Source organism: Colobus angolensis, unplaced genomic scaffold (genome assembly GCF_000951035.1).
Source record: "Colobus angolensis palliatus isolate OR3802 unplaced genomic scaffold, Cang.pa_1.0 Scaffold230, whole genome shotgun sequence".
Classification (NCBI taxonomy): domain Eukaryota; kingdom Metazoa; phylum Chordata; class Mammalia; order Primates; family Cercopithecidae; genus Colobus; species Colobus angolensis.
Genome location: NW_012115489.1, coordinates 460,701 through 481,674, shown reverse-complemented (window position 1 = coordinate 481,674; position 20,974 = coordinate 460,701). Strand labels below are relative to the sequence as shown.

At 43.3% G+C, this 20,974-nt stretch overlaps 1 protein-coding gene across 2 annotated transcripts in view; it reads left to right on the top strand.

Annotated features, from left to right (window-relative positions):
* The window catches only part of AGXT2 (alanine--glyoxylate aminotransferase 2), a 43,905-nt gene extending 26,369 nt beyond the window's left edge, over window positions 1–17,536 (top strand). For both annotated transcript variants that reach the window (XM_011944339.1, XM_011944338.1), the window contains exons 10-14: window positions 2,045–2,177; window positions 3,135–3,226; window positions 6,036–6,185; window positions 12,424–12,522; window positions 17,396–17,536. In XM_011944339.1, the coding sequence (XP_011799729.1) occupies window positions 2,045–2,177; window positions 3,135–3,226; window positions 6,036–6,185; window positions 12,424–12,522; window positions 17,396–17,503 (582 nt within the window). In that variant the 3' untranslated portion in view covers window positions 17,504–17,536. The remainder of the gene's footprint in view (window positions 1–2,044; window positions 2,178–3,134; window positions 3,227–6,035; window positions 6,186–12,423; window positions 12,523–17,395) is intronic.
* Window positions 17,537–20,974: the final 3,438 nt, after the last annotated feature.

The following is a 20,974-nucleotide window of genomic DNA, read 5'->3' as shown; positions in this document are numbered from 1 at the left end:
AGATGGAGTCTCACTCTGTCACCCAGGCTGGAGGGCAGTGGCGTGATCTTGGCTCACTGCAACCTCTACCTCCCAGGTTCAAGCGATTCTCCTGCCTCAACCTTCCGAGTAGCTGGGACTACAGGCACCTGCCACCATGCCCAGATAATTTTTGTATTTTTAGTAGAAACGAGGTTTCATCATGTTGGCCAGGGAGGTCTCGAACTCCTGACCTCAGGTGATCCACCCACCTCGGCCTCCCAAAGTGCTGAGATTACAGGCGTGAACCAACGCGCCCAGCCTGGAAGCTCACTCTTTTAAGTGCATTTTAGAATGAGCGTCAAGTACCCACATCCCTAACCCCTGTTTTGCATTGTGTGTATGTGTGGAGGGAGACAGACAAGGAGACTGAGAGCCAGAGAGAAATCAAGGAGACTTCACCAGAAAGGCTCTGGCAGAAATGTGTGTGGAGATGTTTGTGTGACTTTATTTAATCAGGCACTTCTGCCACCCTGTCATTCATCCCACAAGTGCTTACGAAGTGTCTACTTTGTATCAGGCACTGTGCTAGGTGTTGCGGATAGAGAATGGAGTACGACACAGTCCCTGCCATGGGACATGCCCACTGGTGATAACAGTCCTCTGTGAAAGTCGCTGATGGCAGCATGCCCAGAGTACCTTGAGAGGGAGCCTAACTAAGGCTCAGGGGAACCTTTAGAAACCAAGTGATGGCGAAGTTTGTTTTTTAGTTTGTTTGTTTCTTTTGGGGTTTTGGGGTTGTTCTTTTTTTCAAGATGGAATCTTGCTCTGTCGCCCAGGCTGGAGCGCGGTGGCGCGATCTCGGCTCACTGCAAGCTCCGCCTCCCCAGTTCATGCCATTCTCCTGCCTCAGCCTCCCGAGCTGCTGGGACTACAGGCGCCCGCTACCACGCCTGGCTAATTTTTCAATTTTTTTTTTCGTAAAGACGGGGTTTCACTGTGTTAGCCAAGATGGTCTCGATCTCCTGACATTGTGATCCCCCTGCCTCAGCCTCCCAAAGTGCTGGGATTACAGGCCTGAGCCACTGCGCCTGGCCAGCAAAGTTTTTGAAGCACAGAAGAAGTCAGTGAGATGAAGCAGCAGGAAGAGGGTCTTCTAGAAAGATCGAACAGCGTGCACAAAAAAACTAAGGTCAATTTTTAGTCCGAACCACAATTTCTAGATTAGAGGAGTTCAACCCTGAGTTAACTGCCTTGGCTGGGTTCTCCTCACGATACAGTTCTCAGGAAGGGGAAGGCATCCCTGGAAGAAGATGACCAGTTAACTGGGCTGGAGCAAGTGCCCCAGCTCCACTTGACTGACAGTAACTCCCTCTTCATCTATCCTGGGGCAGACTCAGCTTCTCTACTTTTCTACCCTGCTTTCTTACACAGAGGAAATCCTCATCAAAAATTGTTAATCATAATGATCCCTTTCATATTATTTGTACGACCGTCATTGAGCCTGTGACTTACTGTTTTATTTCTACTTGATGCATGAGTTAGCAGAGGTTCCAAGGACTTAAGAAACATACCCAGAATTGCACAAAGCTAGGAAATCACTCTTGATGTCTAATATCAGGCACAGATTAAGCGCTTTGTCCATGATACTACAGGATGCTGATGACAATGGCTGATGATGGCCATAATGAGGAGGAGGAAAAGAAAGAGATCAGAGAAGAAAACAGCATTTCTTTCTTTTTTTTTTTTTTTTGAGACAGAGTCTCACTGTGTTGCCCAGGCTGGAGTGCAGTGGCACAATCTCGGCTCACTGCAGCCTCCACCCTCTGAGTTCAAGCGATTCTCCTGCCTCAGCCTCCTGAGTAGCTGGGATTACAGGCACCTGCCACCGTACCCGGTTAATATTTTGTGTTTTTAGAAGAGACGGGGTTTTACCATCTTGGCCAAGCTGGTCTTGAACTCCTGACCTCATGATCCACCCACCTCGGCCTCCCAAAGTGCTGGGATTACAGGCATGAGCCACTACACCCAGTCAAAAATAGCATGTCTTGAAGGGTTTCCAATTGTTTTGAACTTGTTTTCCCAGGTGCAGACAGGATTTGGAAGATTGGGCTCTCACTTCTGGGGCTTCCAAACCCACGACGTCCTGCCTGACATTGTCACCATGGCTAAAGGGATTGGGAATGGCTTTCCCATGGCAGCAGTCGTAACCACTCCAGGTAGGACCCGCAGGCAGTTTGTGTTTGCTTCTGGGCCTCGTACATTGGGCTATGGTATTAAACACATGTGTTGGAACTTGTATAGATTGGAGACAATCATGGAAACTGCACGATGCATTTCCCAAGCAAATGAAAAAGAGAAACAGTCTGTCTGCCTGACTGTGAAACAGATGGAAGAAAGACAGCCCTTTGTTTTTGGTTTTTTTGTTTGTTTTTTGTTTGAGACAGAGTCTTGCTCTGTCACCCAGGCTCGAGTGCAGTGGCACAATCTTGGCTCACTGCATCCTCTGCCTCCCCAGGTGCAAGCAATTCTCCTGCCTCAGCCTCCTGAGTAGCTGGGATTACAGGTGTGTACCATCAAGCCCAGCTAATTTTTGTATTTTTAGTAGAAACGGGGTTTCACCATGTTGGCCAGGCTGGTCTTGAACTCCTGACCTCAGGTGATCTGCCTGCCTTGGCTCCCCAAAGTGCTGGGATTATAGGCATGAGCCATCGCACCCCCATCGGAAACCAGCCCATTCTGATCTTCCTGTAAGGAAGACTAATTCTCCCATGCCTACCATGAAACGGAGGGTTCCACCACACTTTAGAGGTATATGGAAGACGGACGGAGAGGGGATGGAAAGAGGAGAGTGGTGGGAGAGGGTTCTGGTGTCTCTTCCTCTTCTTATAAGAAAACCAGTTCCTTGGAATTAGATAGGACACCACCCTGATGACCTTATTCAACCTAATTACCTACTTAAACGCACTATCTCCAAATACAGTCTCATTCAGGGTTAAGGCTTCAACCATACGCATTTGAGGTAATACAATTCAGTCCCTAACATCTACTATCAGTTGAATGAATTGGATAGGATGCCATTTACAACACGAAGTAACTGTAGTCCAAATGGCGCCATGAGAGATTGTGGACAGTAATGTGTCCCTCTTTCCACACCTTCTATTTTTTCCCTCTAGAGATTGCCAAATCTTTGGCCAAACGCCTGCAGCACTTCAACACCTTTGGAGGGAACCCCATGGCCTGTGCCATTGGATCTGCTGTGCTTGAGGTTGGTGCCAGTGGCCACATTAGCCACATTTCACAAATGACTCTTTCAAAACCACACATGCATTGGCAGAACTGCATTCAGAACATGCTGAATTATTAAAGGGGAGAGTTAATTCATAGTTTATCCATTAAAGTTAGATTTCCGTTGATTATTCTGCCTTCTCCCTTTTTACATATCTACTTTGGGCGCTTGAAGTGTTGGATAAGAAATAATATATAATAAACCTCACATACATGGGAAATACAAGAATTTTCATAGCCAGCTGAAATTTCTTTGTTATCTGGGTAGTGATTTATAGATGTTAACTGCTATCCTTGTAATTAGTTTCATGTTGGCCTTCTCTTGTACATTTTTTTCTTCCTTCCTTTTGTTGTACTATTATAAATTGGATGACTAAGGAGACACTGAGTTCTACATGATTACAACAAGGTAATTCAGCTCTTCAACCCTACACCATTGATTTAGCGTGGGATCACATCTGTTTAAAAAAAGGTTTTTTTTTTATGTTCTTGCTAACATGCCTAATATCATGTGCTTAAAGAACTATAACAAATTTCTGGAAGAATGTCTAAGAAGTAAATGACAGTGTTTTTTTGTGGGGAGGAAAACTAGGTGGCTAGGGGCCAGGGGTCAGCAAGAGTCACTCTGCTGTATATACTCTTATGCTTGCTGATATTTATATATATACACACACATATATATTTATATATGTATATATATTTATTTATTTCAATAGCTTTTGGGCTACAAGTGGGTTTGGTTACATGGATGAATTGTATAGGGGCAAAGTCTGAGACTTTAGTGCACTGTCACCCAAGTAGTGTACATTGTACCCAATATGGAATTTTTCATCCCTCATCCCCCTCCCACCTTCCCCTCTTCTGGGTCTCCAATGTCAATTGTGTATCCATAGCTTAGCTCCCACCTATAAATGAGAACACTTATTAGTTGCTCCGAAAGACATTATTTTCTTTTTTATGGCTGAGCAGTATTCCATGGAGGTGTGTGTGTGTGTGTGTGTGTGTATACACACCGCATTTTCTTTATCCACTCATCAATTGATGGGCTCTTAGGTTAGTTCCATATCTTTGCAATTGTGAGTTGTACTATAATAAACATACATGTGCAGGTGTCTTTTTGCTATAATGACTTTTCTTCCTTTGAGAAAATACCCAGAAGTGGGATGGCTGGACCAAAGGGTAGACCTACTTTTAGTTCTTTGAGAAATCTCCATACTGTTTTCCACTGAGATTGTACTGATTTACAGTCCCACCAGCAGTTACACTCACTGATTTTTTACCATGAACTTGATTTACCTATTCCAAAAAAAATGAAATTTAAAAGTATTTTTAAACAAAAATAAATAAGTAAATGCTGCCCTTGCTAATTAAATAGTTATTTTCAAAAACAATTAAATCATGAGATGAGAAAGTATGGGTAAAAATGTGTCATTTACTTCACTTTGTAGACATTGCCAAATTTGTTTTGTTTTGTTTTGAGAAAGAGTCTTCCTCTGTCACCCAGAGTGGAGTGCAGGGATACAACCATGGCTCACTGCAACCTCCGTCTCCTGGGTTCAAGAGATTCTCATGCCTCAATCTCCTGAGTAGCTGGGATTACAGGCATGCACCACCATGCCCACCTAATTTTTATATTTTTGGTAGAGATGGGGTTTCACCATGTTGGCCAGCTAGTCTCAAACTCCTAACCTCAAGTGATCCACCCAACTCGGCCTCCCAAAGTGCTGGTATTACAAACATGAGCTGATATTGCCAACTTCTTTTTAAAAGTGCTTTGTTACCTCAACCAATTTAGAAGGTAGAGAAGGTTTAGGTGAACAAATAGGTCTTTAAAAATAACAAGGTTTGCCTGGAGTCATGCAATTATTGTCAGCTAAATAAAAATACAGTATTTTTCATGTGTCTTGTCAAGAACCCCAGGTGTTTGCTGTAAGTAGAACTGAGATAAAAAATCATTTTATATCTTCTGGTGCCCTGGCTCTGGGCTCAGCCAAAGAGGCCAGAGACCCAGACCAGGTTGCTTGGACTATGAGAGCCCATGTCTGGCTGAGGACTGCTGAGCAAAGGTCACCATCTTCCAGTAGGGAAAGCACCTGTGATTTCTTTCCTCAGAGCATTCATCTTATTCATGACTATATCCCAGTTCTCAGCAAAACCTGACAATAACAAGCCTTGGGATATCAGAATCTACATTTTCAACTGCATTGAGACACACCTTTTATTCTATTCTAAATTATTTTTTGTTTGTTTTTTTGAGGCAAAGTGTCGTTCTGTCACCCAGGCTGGAGTGCAGTGGCGCGATCTTGGCTCACTGCAACCTCCACCTCCCAGGTTCAAGCGATTCTTCTGCCTCAGCCTCCCGAGTAACTGAGATTACAGGAGCCCACCCCTGAGCCCAGCTAATTTTTGTATTTTTTTTTTTAAGTAGAGATGGGGTTTCACCCTATTGGTCAGGCTGGTCTCGAACTCCTGACCTTGTGATCCACCCACCTTGGCCTCCCAAAGTACTGGGATTACAGGTGTGAGCCACCACGCCTGGCCTATTCTTTCCTAAATTTTTAGCCACCTCTGAAGGTGAGGGAGTTGGAGGCAGAAGTGTATCCCCTCCCCTAAGACTTTTCTTCTCTCCTTACAACAAATCTTTTTGTAGTCCCTGTGGTCACACTAGACTTGTTCTGGATTCTGTTTGGTTAGGTTACAAGAGGGCCATGTCCAATGACTTCTCCTTGATTCTCAGTCAATCTTAAAACTTCTGCCATGTGAGATCATTTGGGGCTTTCTCTCAACAGGTGATTAAAGAAGAAAATCTACAGGAAAACAGTCAAGAAGTTGGGACCTACATGTTACTAAAATTTGCTAAGCTGCGGGATGAGTTTGAAATTGTTGGAGACGTTCGAGGCAAAGGCCTCATGATAGGCATAGAAATGGTGCAGGATAAGGTAGGTGCTGATCTGCTCCTCTCTCTGCAGCTACTTGGGCCAGCACGAGATATAGGAGGAAACATTAACTAAACTTCGTTTACTCAGGGAGAGAGCACACACAAACAGCAAGCTTTCAGCAAAGCCCTTTAGAGATTAGTAGAGAGTGTTGAGTAGGAACAAAATGTTGGCAGATCACCAAGAATTCTAGAGGGATGAGGGAGAGCATTTGGGAAAAGAAACCAACATTATCCTTGCCATCCTAGGCAAAGAGCATAGGCAATGACTGAATACTTAGAAATACGGGAAAGGGAGGAAATTATTTGGGCAGAAACAGAAGGAAGTAAGAAAGAAGGGCCAGGAAAAGGTTATGGTGAAGGTTTGGGGTGAGGAATTTAAATATATATTAGGGGTTGTTTTTGCTGTTGTTGAGACAGAGTCACACTCTGTCACCCAGGCTGGAGTGCAGTGGTGCGATCTTGGCTCACTGCAACCTCCACCTTCTAGGTTCAAGCTATTCTCGATCCTCAGCCTCCTGGGTAGCTGGGATTACAGGCACACACTACCATGCCTGGCTAATTTTTGTATTTTTAGTAGAGATGGGATTTTGCCATGTTTCCCAGGCTGGTCTCAAACTCCTGACCTCAAGTGATCTGCCCATCGTGGCCTCTTGAAGTACTGGGATTACAGGCGTGAGCCACCGTGCCTGGCCTACCTTGAGTTTTTTGTTTGTTTGCATGCTTACTTACTTGTGAATGGATTTCAGCCTCCCAAGTAACCAGGGAGGAATGTTGCCCACTGAGACATCTAACTCATCACAACAACAATTGAACTTAGCATCTTCCCCCAAACCAGATATTTCTCCCAAGATCACTGTTTTTTTCTCACCCTCCACCATTCTCCCAATTACTCAGCCTCCATACCACAAAATCATCTGACTCCTCCTCTTCCCTTGTTTCTAACATCAAGACCCATTGATCCCTTCTCTGCCATATCTCTCAAATCTTTCCCTTTGTTTCTACTGCAGCCCCTATAGCAAATGCCCATAGGAAATTGTGCCTTTCCTCCATAAAATCAAAACCTGAGAAGAGCAGGAGAATCTTGGGAGAAGGGAGGAGTAGCCAGACTAACCTCATGTCCACAGGGATCCAGCTTTCCCTAGCAATTTCTAGATCTTTGGTCTTACCACCATTCTACTTTAGAAGGATTGATGCTCAATTTTTTACTCTTTAGACCAGACATGGGTATAAGTCTCTTCAATTCATGCCACATGTCAGAGCCAGTGCAAAGCTGGGATGTTTAAATAAGATTTGAAAGCCAAGGGAAGACACTAGGAAAGTAAATAAAGGGTAATATGAGACTAAGGTCCCCAGCTCACGGGTCATTTTATTTATTTATTTGTTTTGACCCCAACTTGCTTTCTACAATGGAGAACTCACAAGCCAGAACGTATTTCAGTGTGTGGACAAGTACAAGAGTTGTTGCAAGGTTCAGAAGAGTTCACCATAATCTCCACGCAAGGGGTTCCCTCAAAGCTGTCTATACCCCTCAAAGTGTAGACTCGAGAGAGGAAAGCCCAATGAGAGAGGAGGAGTTCTTCCTTTTTCTCTGTTCCGAACCCAACCTCTGTGTGCTTAAAGTCGTATGAACAGAGATGTTCATCACAACTTTGTCTTAGTAAAACACCAGAATCCTCCTCCCAGATGACCATTCGTACAAAACAAGCTAGCTTATGGCATCTCCCCACTATAATGGCATAGACATATATGTGACATGGAAATATGTGCAAGCTATATTGTGGAAACAATAAAACAGGTTTTTCTTAGTCCATTTGTGTTGCTATAAAGGAATATCTGAGGCTGGGTAATTTCTAAAGAAAAGAGGTTTATTTGGCTCATGTTTCTGCAGACTGTACAGGAAGCATGACACTAGCATCTACATCTGATGAGGGTCTCAGACTGCTTCTGTTCATGGTGGAAGGGGAAGAGTAGCTGGCATATGCAGTGATCACATATTAAGAGAGAGAAGGGGAAAGCAAGAAGGAAGGGGTGGGTAGGTGCCAGGCTTTTCCCAACAACCAGCTCTAGAAGGAACTAATGTAATGAGAACTCATTACGGAGAGGACAGCACAAGACATTCATGAGGGATCTGCCCTCACCACTCAAGCACTTCTTTTTAGGATCCACCTCCAACACTGGGGATCAAACTTCCATTTGAGGTTTGGAGGGTCAAATATTCAAACTAGAGCGAGGTTATAAAGTAGTATCTATAGAAGGGGCTCTTTTTCTCTTCGCTAAACCATTTGTTAATGTAAGCATGAGCTCTAAGGGCACACCACCTGGATTTAAATCCCAGGTCCTACATCCCCTAACTCTACTCACTGTCCCCTCAATGCCATTCACTCTCCAAATCCAAATGCCACTCAAACTTTTCCTCAACCATGGAACATGGTATTTTCCCCTCTATATCTACCTATAGAAATCCTAGTCTTTTTCAAGATCAAGCTCTCCATCGCATCTCCTTAAAGCTTGCCTTTGCTTCTGCTCTATCCAGGAGATCCACCCTTTAGAGAATTCCTCTGGTACTCACTGTCTAAGGAACTGCTTTGAAAAGATCTTTCCCACTGTATTAGTCCATTCAGGCTGCTATAGCAAAGTTCTATAGATTGGATGTCTTATAAACAACGGAAATGTATTCCTCATGGTTCTGGAGACTGGAAAGTCCAAGAACAAGGGGCAGGTTGACCTGGTGTCCGACGAGGGCCCACTTTCTGGTTCATAGATGGTGCCTTCTTGCTGTGCCCTCACATGGTAAATGAGGCAAAAGAGCTTTCCGGGGCCTCTTTTATGAGGGTACTGATCTCATTCATGAGGGTTCCACTCTTGTAACCTAATCACCTCTCAAATGTCCCACCTCCAAATATTATGCCTTCACTTTGGATATTAGGTTTCAATGTATGAATTTTGAGGGACACAGACATTCATTCTGTGTCACCTAATCTGTATTTGTTAACTCATTTTTTATGTATAAATACCTTATTTTCCTAAATAAGTTTACATTTTTGAGGCCAGGAAACATATAGATGGTGAGCGCTTTGTGTTTGTCGATTAATTTCAGGCCCCTGCAACACATCATACCACATTCGCGTAGTTATAACACCCAAGAACTTTGCTATAATGCTGTCCAGCATCACCCAGGATAGGTACTCTCATATTCTGTCGGTAAGGAGGTACAGCCCTTTGGACAGCAATTTGTCTGTCGCTCTCCAAATTTTAAATGTCTATACATTTTTACATGGTGATATGGTTTGAATATGTGTCACCTCCAGATCTCAGATTGGAATGTAATCCCCAGTGATGGAGGTGGAGCCAGTGGGAGGTTTTTGGGTCATGGGGGCAGATCCCTCATCAGTGGCTTGGCGATGAGTGACTTCATGTAAGATCTGGTTGTTTAAAAATGTGTGGCACCTCCTCACTCCCTCTCTTGCTCCTGCTGTCACCACATGACCCACCTGCTCACCCTTTGCCTTCTGCCATGATTGTAAGGTTCCTGAGGCCCTCACTAGAAGTGGGTGCTGGAGCCGTGCTTGTACAGTCTGTAGAACTGTGAGCCAATTAAACCTCTTTTCTTTATGAATTACCCAGTCTCAGGTATTCCTTTGCAGCAACACAAGAATGAGCTAACATACCTGGCAATTTCTAGAAGTGTGTCCCAAGAAATACTTTCAAAAATGTCTAAAAATATGTATGAATAGGAATATTTGCAGCATTGTTTATAACCATGAAAAAATGGAAACAACCTAAATGCTCAACATTAGGAGACTGAACAACTTACTGCAATGAAATACTAGGTAACCTTTAAGAAGACTAGGTCCAAATATACTGACATGGAAAGATGTCTAGGATATACTATATATTATTAAAAGGAAATTGCCAAACGTTATAAAATGTCTTATTTTTTTAAACATGCATATAGATGTATTTACATGAATAGAAGAAGTATCTGGTTCGCACCAAGTTGTCAATAGGAGGTGTCCCTTGGAATAGGATAGGAAGTGGAGAAATGTTCTGGTTTTACTTTATGCACTTCCAGAACATTTGAATTTTTTTCAAATATTAAGTTTATAATTCTTTAAATATAGATTCACCAAAAAAGATAAACATGATGCTCCATTATACACTCATCAAGAAGTTGAATTACTCGCATACCCACTTCATTATCAAGTAGTTGGGGCATAGGCATGGGCACAAGGGCCTCAGCAGGCTGCGCTATGGCTTTAGCCTCAGTAGAGTTTCAGACCCTGCTTTTTTCCCTGAGGAAGGCATACAAGATGTTCAATTAGCCATAGCAGTTGAGGCCAGGGAGGAATAAAATGGGCAAGGGAGCCAAGAGGGTGCTGGCCCAGAGCAAGGTTGGGTGAAGCCACACAGACTACGCCCATTCAAAACTGTCATGTTGGGCCGGGCATGGTGACTCACACCTGTAATCCCAGCACTTTGGGAGGCTGAGGTGGATCACTTGAGGTCAGGAGTTCGAGACCAGCCTGGCCAACATAGTGAAACCCCATCTCTATTAAAAATACAAAAATTAGCCAGGTGTGGTGGCACGTGGCTGTAATTCCACTTACTCGGGAGACTGAGGCAGGCGAATCACTTGAGCCCAGGAGACAGAGGTTGCAGTGAGCCGAGATTATACCACTGCACTGCAGCCTGGGCAAGAGAGTGAGACTCTGACTCAAAAATCAAAACAACAACAACAACAAAAAAAACTGAACTCCCAATCCAACCTTCCCTCCAGATTACTCTCTGGTCCCTCTGGTCTCTCGAATCATATTTAATGCCCTTCTAGTTCTCACAGTTTAGCCCTAAATTATTTTCATCGACCCTTTCCAATCAATCATAAGCAGGAATGCATGATAGCGTTTTGAGGTCAATGAGAAGATTCTAGTCCTTCCCTCTCCCTCAGTTCCTTTCTGATCCAATAGTCTGAAAGTTTGAATATGTATTTTGCTTATCTCAAGGCTTTAAGACAGACCAAAATGAGCATATCTCTCTAGGAGGTCACTTCTTATTCTGTTCTTAGACAATGACACCTTACAAGAAATAGAGGATTGGGGAAAGAGTTGGATCTGGGGTTGGTGGGAAGAAGGAAGTGGATGGCAAAGCCCAGAGCGAGGGTGGGTAGGAAGTGCGGAGGATGTAATGAAGCTGGGCACACTGGAGGGGCCCCACCTACCTCACGAGGATCGCAAGGGCTGACCCAGAGCAAGGCTCATGTCTTATGCATCTAAAACCAGAGAGTCAGCCCGATGCAGAAGCTCAGTGAGGCTGGGCTATGGAGAAACAAGAGGCCAGTGGCAGCAACAGGCCTCGGCACTCATGGTGGAAAAATTAGAGCAGTGCTTAGCCCTGGCACCTGAGGACCATTTTAAAAATGCAGATGCCTAAACCCTACTTCAAATATTCTAATTTGATTGGCCTAGCATGAGGCCCAAATATCTGTCGTTTGAAAGCCTTCCAGGTAATGCTGATAAGTTGTCATGTACGACATCACTAAGTCAGAGGGAGACATTTGTACTCACAGACTGGGAAGACAGGAGATGCACAGAAAGGATGCAAGTCAGTTCAATGTCTGACCCCACAGGGAGGGGACCTGCTTTGGGTGGCCGGGGATCTGAACAGCCTCTCAGCTCCTGGAGCACTTACCTTTCCTAACCCTGGAGGATGCAGTCTTGGGGGAGAAACAGCAAGTCCTACAAGCAGGGAAATCAGCTCCTCAGCTGTCCCACCACACTGCCCAGGGAAAGCTCAGGCTGTTGGTGCCTTTGCGCAACTTCTGAGCCATTTCCTGGCCTTTGAAATGAGCCCTTTCCATGGGCAGAACAAAGTGAAGAGTTAAGGAGAATTTCCAAGTAAAACAGACTCCAAATTTAGCTATTAAGAAACCAGACTTCCAAGGCAGTCATTAGCAAAGCTAAGATTCACTGACTATCCGCACAGAACTTCATTTTGTCTTTTGGGAATTTGGGATGAATTGGGATTAAAAACAAACATTTTTAATAACATCCTCCAAAAATCTGGTTCAACAATTAGCAACTTTATTTAATTACAGGGGAAGGAGAGGACAGAGAGAAAGAGGGAGAGAGAGAAAAAAAGAGGGGCATTGATGGCTGGAGGGTTTTTCCTTTTTCCTCTCTTGGAAATAATTCCTGTAACCATTCCAACACCAAATAGAAAGCTTTCTGAAAATATATTTACAGATAAGCCGCCGGCCTCTTCCCCGTGAAGAAGTGAATCAGATCCATGAAGACTGCAAGCACATGGGGCTCCTCGTGGGCAGAGGCAGCATTTTTTCTCAGGTAAGAGAAAGACTGATCTTTACCTATCGCTCTAGGTAGGAGTCTCTCTGGTTTCCTAATGCTGGTCACAGTTTCTTCGCAATTGTGCCGGGGTACCCAGCCACAAGTCATCTAGGGATGAAGCTCGCGTATGCAAAAAAAAAAAAAAAAAAAGGCGGGGACAGTGCACCTCTCGGGCCACGAGGGGGCGCTGAGTGAAAATGGTTTGGTAGTCGTGGCTCTGTGGTAAAGATAGAGGCAGACAGACACAGGATGGTCCAAGCAGACAATTTACAGTACGGATGATGAGAAACATCACAGTCATGCTATAAATAATTTGTCTCCTGTAAAATTAATCCTAGTCCCTGTGAAAGCAATTCTGGACGTTCTTAGCTCAGCCCTGGGTTCTGACTTGGTGACCCTGCTAAGCCTTAGTGGCCTCTGTGGCCGGGGGTAACCCAACAGCATTGGCAGGCCTGGGTGACGCCTGTCAGAGAGATGGAGGACCACCTGGGCATAGCTCACAATGCCAAACTCAAAATCAGCCACAGCCAGTGTCCCTCACCCTTAGGCTGGGAGATTCAGGAGTCGAGCCCTCCTCACTCCCTTCCTTGAAAAGCCACGCCCAGCTCCACAGTGGGGACTCTGGCTGGCCCTGCACGCACTGCCCGAGGGCTGCTGCTGCCGTGAGTGAAGTGAGCTGCCCTTCAATCCCTCACAGCAACAGGCCCCTCCCCAGGAATGGACTCCAGGGCAGAGACTTAAGAGAAAAGGTAACATCTGCTCCTCCCTAATTTGTCCTGTCCTTTGTCAACTTTCTTTCCCATTTTAAACATGCTCATCCTTCCCAGTTTCCCTGCTCCATCCCTGCCTCTCACAATTTCAGTGGATACTGAAATACCTACTTCTTGCCTCGTACTTCTCAGATAAAATTGAAACTATCAGGCAAAACCTCTATATAAACTCATCGGTCCCCACATTTATTCTTTCCCCCTGTGTTAGTCTCCCCAGCCTGCTGTCACAAAGTGCCATAGACTGGGTGGCTTATACATCATAGAAATTCATTCCTCATAGTTCTGGAGGCAGAGAAGTCCAAGATCAAGGTGCCAGCAAGTTCAGTGTCTGGTGAGGGCGCTCTTTCTAGGCAACCATCTTTCGGCTGTGACCTCATATGGCAGAAGGGGCAAGAGAACTCCCTGGGCCTTCATGGGCTGTGCCCTCCTGACCTAATCACTTCCCAAAGGCCCCACTTTGCAAGACCATCACTTTGGGAGTTAGGATTCCAACATAGGAATTCAAGGGGTAGAGGCACAAATGTCCAGATCATAGCACTTCCTTCCCTGAAGGTTCCAGAAATGAGACATTTCTCCTGTTCGAATCTAGATCTTCCATCTGTGCACTTGTTTCTCCAAGCTCCCTCCACCTTCACTCAAGGAAACGTCCCCATGTTTTCTTGCATCTTCAACTTTTCCCCAACTTCCCCTTTAAACAAAACAGACTTAAAGTTCTCCCAGCCCAAACAACAAAACCAGAATGAGCACTTTTGCTGGGATGTGCTCCGTGACTTTTTTTTCTAGTCCTAGTCATAAATATTTTTCTGTACAAATCAGATAGCATAATTTAATGATTATGAATCCTAAGACATGCAATTTATAAAGACATGAGATACTTGTGTACTTGCTTAGCTCTTCCTTTGTTATTTGGCAAAATTTGTTATGTGCTAAGCAACAGGTGTTATTCTGGAAACTGAAACTATTAGGTTGGTGTAAAAGTAATTGCAGTTTTTGTGATTTTTTTTTTAATTGCAAAAACTATAATTACTTTTGTGCCAACCTAATATGATGATAAATAAGATCTGGTCCTTCCTTCATGGAGCTGGAGGGAGAGAAAGTCAAATACATAGAAAATTACAATACAATGTAGTAAGCTCATCTATAAATATTTTTTAAAAGGCATTAAAGGGGAGGAGAGAAGGGACTTTCAGGCCAGGCTTTCTGGCTAGCAGAATCTTAAATAATGAGATAAACAACCAAACTGTGCATGAAACATGGCAGAGTACAAATAACTGATTTTGCACACCACACCGCACCACACAGATGTGGCTGGCCGCAAAGGCTTGAGGTAGTCAGTGGAGCTGGTATGAAGCGGTTCCTGCTTGTCAAGTACTGTCCTAACACTTTGCATGAGCCTTTATTTACATAACAATACCTAATGACTCACCAATCTCATGCTTACCACATAGTCAAGCCCAGTCACTAACTAACAGGAGCCCTCTCAGCCCTCCTAATAACATCTGGCTTAATTATATGATTCCACTTTTACTCCACCACTCTACTAACACTAGGGCTATTAACCAATATACTAACCATGTATCAATGGTGATGTGACATTGTCCGAGAAAGTACCTACCAAGGCCACCATACAATACCCGTCCAAAAAAGTCTTTGTTACGGAATAGTCTTATCATCTCAGAGATTTTCTTCTTCGCCGGTTTCTTCTGGGCATTCTACCACTCAAGCCTCGCCCCCACCCCGCACCTAGGAGAACACTGACCACCAACAGGCATTACTCCCCTAAACCCTCTAGAAGTACCTCTTTTAAACACCTCTGTATTACTTGCATCAGGAGTTACAATTACCTGAGCCCATCACAGCCTAATAGAAAGCAATCGAAAACAAATAATCCAAGCCCTATTCATTACAATCCTACTAGGCATCTACTTCACCCTACTACAAACCTCAGAATATTTTGAAGCACCCTTTACCATTTCCAATGGTATCTATGGTTCAACATTCTTTGTTGCTATGGGTTTCCACGGACTTCATGTCATTATCGGATCTACATTCCTCATTATCTGACTTATTCGTCAACTGTTACATCGTTTCACATCAAACACTCATTCAATGTTCCCAACAAGCCTATTATTTCCTTATTTTAGGTACTATTATTATCCTTATTTTACAGATAAAAGAGAAGACACACAGAGAGGTTAAGTAATGACAGAACCAGGATCCAAACTCAGGCAGTCTGATTTCAGAATCTGTCCTCTGAGGAGGACAAATCTAATGGGACAAGACTGGAGACAGGAAGTCCCTCTGAGAGCCAAGGATGCTGTTTGAACTTCAACTGTGGTAGTAGAGATAGAGGAGACATTCTGAGGATAATCCTGGAAAACGCACAGAATGTGGATATGAAGAGCAAGAGAGAGTCCACTGAGGCAGGAAAATCATGTGAACCTGGGAGGCGGAGGTTGCAGTGAGCCGAGATCGTGCCACTGCACTCCAGCCTGGGCAACAGAGCGAGACTCTGTCTCAAAATAAATAAATAAATAAATAAATAAATAAATAAATAAATAAATAAATAAATAATAATAAAGGGCAGGAGAAGGAAAAAGCTGCCCAGGTAGAGGCAGAAAGCGTGGACAGGTGTGAAGAGGGTAACAAGAGTGTGAAGTCATGGAAGAAAGAGACGGGAGAGGTTCAGGAAGTGGGGTGGGGAATTCCCAAGAGTCAAGTGCAGAGAAGGCCACAGAGGATGAGGGCTGGAAGATGCCCAGTGGATTCCACACTTGCAGGTAACTTTAGTAGAGTAGTTGATGCAGCAGAAGTCAGACTGCAGCCAATTGAGATGTGAATGGGTGAAGGGCAAAGTGATAAATAATGGCCAATAAGCACCAACCGGTCTTTTTAATGCTGTGGTTAAAAACAGGAAGAAAGCATTTGCGAGGTAGCCATAGGGGACAAGGTGGCCAACACAGATTTGTATTTGGTGTGGTCTAGATTGGGATTATGAGAGCTTTAAGCCTGTTTATAGGCTAAGGAGAAGTTGAAGGGGTGTTTCCTGTGAAGGTGATGGGAGAATCCAGGGTCAAGGGCATAGGTGGACAATTTGGAGTTGAACAGCAAATACATCTTGTTCGCTGAGCCTTCAGGTAAGGTTATAACAATGAATGTAAGAGCAAACAAGTTTATCTTGCCCGGCAGCTTCCATTTTCTGAGAAGTATGAGGCCTGATTGTCTATGAAATACAGGGAGAGGCGCAGGAGTTGAGTAAGGAAATTGAGAGGAATGATAAAGGTTTAGATTGAGAAAGGACAGTGAACAAGAAAAGTTGGAGGGACCCACCGAAGTTGCAGACCCTGAATATCTAGCATATCGCTCAGCCTAGCTGCGTGATTTTTCTCTAACTCTTCTCAGCCATCTAGATTGGAGAAAAGCCATTTAATAAAATCTTTTATTAGGGCTGGGATTGACTGTGTGGGTGCAGCAGAAGGGTAGAAATGCAAGCAAAATGAGGAGCAAGTGCAAGCCTACTTCAGTCAATTCTGTGTTCTGAGCTATGTGGAAAGGAAAGAAGAGACCTGAGTGGAGCAATAGACCTGAAGACAATGGATGAATGAGGATTCTGAAGTTTTCATGAAAAGGAGAGCTGTAGTGTGAATCAGAAAATGAGTTATTCCTGGTGACGAGGAGACTCGTGGCATTGGTCATGAGTGTGAATTGATGCAGAAGGGTGGACATAAAGATTCTGGGAGTTGTGGCAATAAGGACAGTGAGAAATGAGTTTGCTGGGTTGCACATATGGACATGGAAGTCACCCTGGGCAGAAATGGAGTATAGAGAGGGGCCTAAGACTTCAGTGAAGGTGTAGAAGGGCCAGGAGGTAAATGTATGACAAAAAGGAAAAGGGGCAGAGTCCATTGTACAAGGGTTTGTATGGAGACTGGAGGGTGAATGGCCTGGATCCAGCACTGGGGAGGGAGGAGGAGCCAAACCAAGAGGAACATGAGAAACATCCTAAACACAAGGTTTTGGATTTTTAGTTTAGTGCATTTCCTCGAAGTCATATTTGATTCTCTGATGATTTGTTTTCTTATTTTCCGGTGTCTCCTCAGACATTTCGCATTGCACCCTCAATGTGCATCACTAAACCAGAAGTTGATTTTGCAACAGAAGTATTTCGTTCTGCCTTAACCCAACACATGGAAAGAAGAGCTAAGTAACATTCTCAGAAATAAAACTACACGTCTCAAGAATTTGCCACTTATGTTCAAGGGTGAATTTGAAGAATTTCAGAACCACTGGTATCCAGAGAACACCTGCAGCTCTCCACAGAAGCTGTAGAAGACATGGTTGACTGCCTACCAACCATATTTGTTAGCAGAGCCCCTATTATCTTGAGAACTCCATTCTTCAGGAAAAAGATCTCCCTAGCTCAGAGAATAAATCCTAATTAGTTTATGTTAGGTATGGTAATCTGATTCTCCTTTGCAGTGATTGGTTTATGTATGAATATGTGATGTATTTTCATCCAACAAATCTTGAAGAAAAATATTTTGGTGGAGGTGCCTTCAGGGAAAGTTTGCTTCACCCCTCACTCTTCAGCTCAAGAAGAGATGTCTTGTTCTTGCACTGAGAACACCGTACGTCCATAATGAGATTCTTGGCACCATATCAGCTGTCTTGAAGTCATGAGGACAATCCTTTTTGGTGAGGCTGGAAGATCGATGGAAGGAAAGTGCCTAGTGATGTCAATGAGCTACTTACTTAAGCATTCCTGGAGCCACCCTACCTCAGGGCTTCTTGATATATGAGGTAATAAATTCCTTCTACCGTATAAGACTTTTTTATTTTTCACTGTTATGGTCAAAACCATCCTGAGAAATGAGGCAGAAAATACCCTCAAAGAAACAACAGTTTCCCTCTCCTTTAACTCCCTAAAAACATCTGTCAGAGCCTTCTTTTCTTGTCGTTACCTATTACCAACATCCCACTCTGGTCTGAACCCTTATTACTCCTATTGCAATACTCTCAAAGACCATAATTTCCCAAACTCTAGTCATTAGAATACTCACTTACATAATTTCTCCATAGAGGCATACCACTTATCTTAGGTATATTTTTCCTTAATTTGACTTTTTTACTAAGATGTACAGTAAACTTTCTGTAATTACAATAAATGATAAATCATTCCTACTTGTCATAAGTAGAAAGTAACCATAAAAACAGAGTGAACAGAAAACAATGTAATTCAGTTTTAGCAAGATGCAGTTTTTGCAAATGTTCTCAGCCTGAGTCCTATTCTTTCTTTGTTCAAAAAGGAGATTAGGGAGTAGTCAAAATGCCAGGTAAGGTGGCTTATGCCTGTAAATCCCAGAACTTTGGAAGATCATGGCAGGCGGATCACTTGAGGTCAGGAGTTCAAGACCAGCCTGGCTAACATGGTGAAACCCTGTCTTTACTAAAAATACAAAAATTAGCCAGGTGTGATGGCACATGCCTGTAATCCCAGCTACTCGAGAGGTTTAAGTTTGAGTTTTATTGTTTCCTTTCCATATTTTACTAAATTCCTAAATTGTGTTTTCAGTGTTCTTCCCTTTTCCTTTATCTTAAAGGAAAAGGAATGTTGGAAGTAGAGGGCTCTGAAGAAGAACTGGAAAATAAGTATTGACCTTTGTTGTTCAGTGTCTCTGACTGTAATTCTCACTGGTAAAGAGGAGAAGAACATTCCAGGCAGGGTGAACTACAGAAGCAAAGAACTAAGGTGCATGACATGGAAAGAATGGTGGAAATAAAGCTCAAAAAGCTTGTTTGGGGACAAGGAGGCGGTGGTTGTGGTGAGTGGAGATCGTGCCATTGCACTCCAGCCTGGGTCCGTTTCAAAAAAAAGAGAGAGGGAGTATTTGAAACATGTTAAAAATATACTGGCAAACTGAGAACTTCTCCTAAATACAAACAGAGTAGGGCATGGAGACCTGAAGGGAAATCACTTTCTCAGCATGTGATTGAATGCATATCAAAAGTTGTGTTTCTGTTTGAAGCTAATTGTCCTCATTTTCTAACCCCTCCCCACCACCAGGTGTCTGTTCTGCTGATGCATCCCACACCTCACTGCCAGATTTGTTCCATCAGGCATTAACTGAAACATAGCATTCCCTGGCATAAAACCTTCCGGCAACTTGCCATTAACCCCGGATGAGGTCAAAACCCTTTAACAAGGAGCCCGATGCTCTCTAGTATCCAATATCCAAATAGAGTGAACACTTTAGAAATGTTCTGTTTGGGCACAGTAGAAAGATCACTGGAATAAGAGTAAAATGACCTGAATTCTAAATCCAATTCTTCCCCTTATTTGCTATAATTGACTTTGGGCAAGCCTTTTAACTTCTTTTTAACCTCAGTTTGTTCCCAAGAGTGTAAATATTTGCCCTTCCTACCTTCCAGAGTTTCCTTGGGAATAAAGTGACCCTGTGGATGTAAAAGTGCTTTGCAAACCAATGACCTAGACAAATAGAAATTTCTTCCTTTCAAGCCACATTTCTCCTCTTTCTTTCACTACAAAATCTTTCTCAAGAGCAGTTTTTGTGCCTTACTTATACGTCTTTGCCTCCTACCCAAGCCCCAACCACTAGGATTTCATTCCTGTTTCTCATTCCTTGGAAATGCCTTTTCAGAAGGCACCTAGTAACATCTTTAAAACCGAAATTTAATATTTCCTTTAAATGGTCTTTCTGAACAATTGCCACTTCCTTCATTAGCTTCTGCAGTGTGGTCCTTCTATCTCAGATGGTTTTCTCAGCCTCTTTTCTGGCAACTCCTCAACTACAAGTTTCTGTCCTGAGCTGTCTCCTCTTCCATGCTATACTCTCTCCCTACAGGCAACCTTATCCACTTCTGAAATTTCACCTACCTTGGCTATGCTGAAGACTTCCAAATATTTATCTTTAGTCCCCCAAGCCTTTTTCTGAGTTCTAACCCCAACATTTAGCTCTCTGGACTCTGTCATTTAGATGTCACAGGAACACTTCCAATTCAACAGATTTAACACAAACTCTACTAAATATCTCCTCCAAGAATCCCTTCTTTATTAATGGTACCCTTTTAATCTCAGGCTCACAATGATTTAGACAATGATTTAGATCATTTTTTCCCCTAAGTTATCTTTCTGCCTTTTATATGACTAAGTCTCATGAATACCTTCTCTGACATAATTTTTTCCAGTATGACCCATTTATACCAAAACTGCCTTAATTTGGACAATCAGCTCCCTAAACTGTTTAAACTGCCTTCGAACTGGTGTCCTGGACTCCTTCCCAATCCATCCTCTACATTGATACCAAAGTAATTTACTTAATAAATAAATATGACCATGTCTCTTGTCTCTGGAAGCATTTGGGGTTTCCTATTGCCCAGAGAACAAAGTCCAAACTCCAACTATTATGGCATTCCAGACCTTCACAATTTGTCTCCAAATGAGCTTTTTGAGCTTTATTTCCACCATTCTTTCCATGTCATGTACCTTAGTTCTTTGCTTCTATAGTTCACTCTGCCTGGAATGTTCTCCTCTTTGCCAGTGAAAATTACAGGGTCAGGGAGATTGAACAAGAAAGTCAACACTTACTTTCCAGTTCTTCTTCAAAGCCCTGTACTTCCAACATTCCTTTTCCTCTAAGATAAGGAAAAGGGAAGAACAC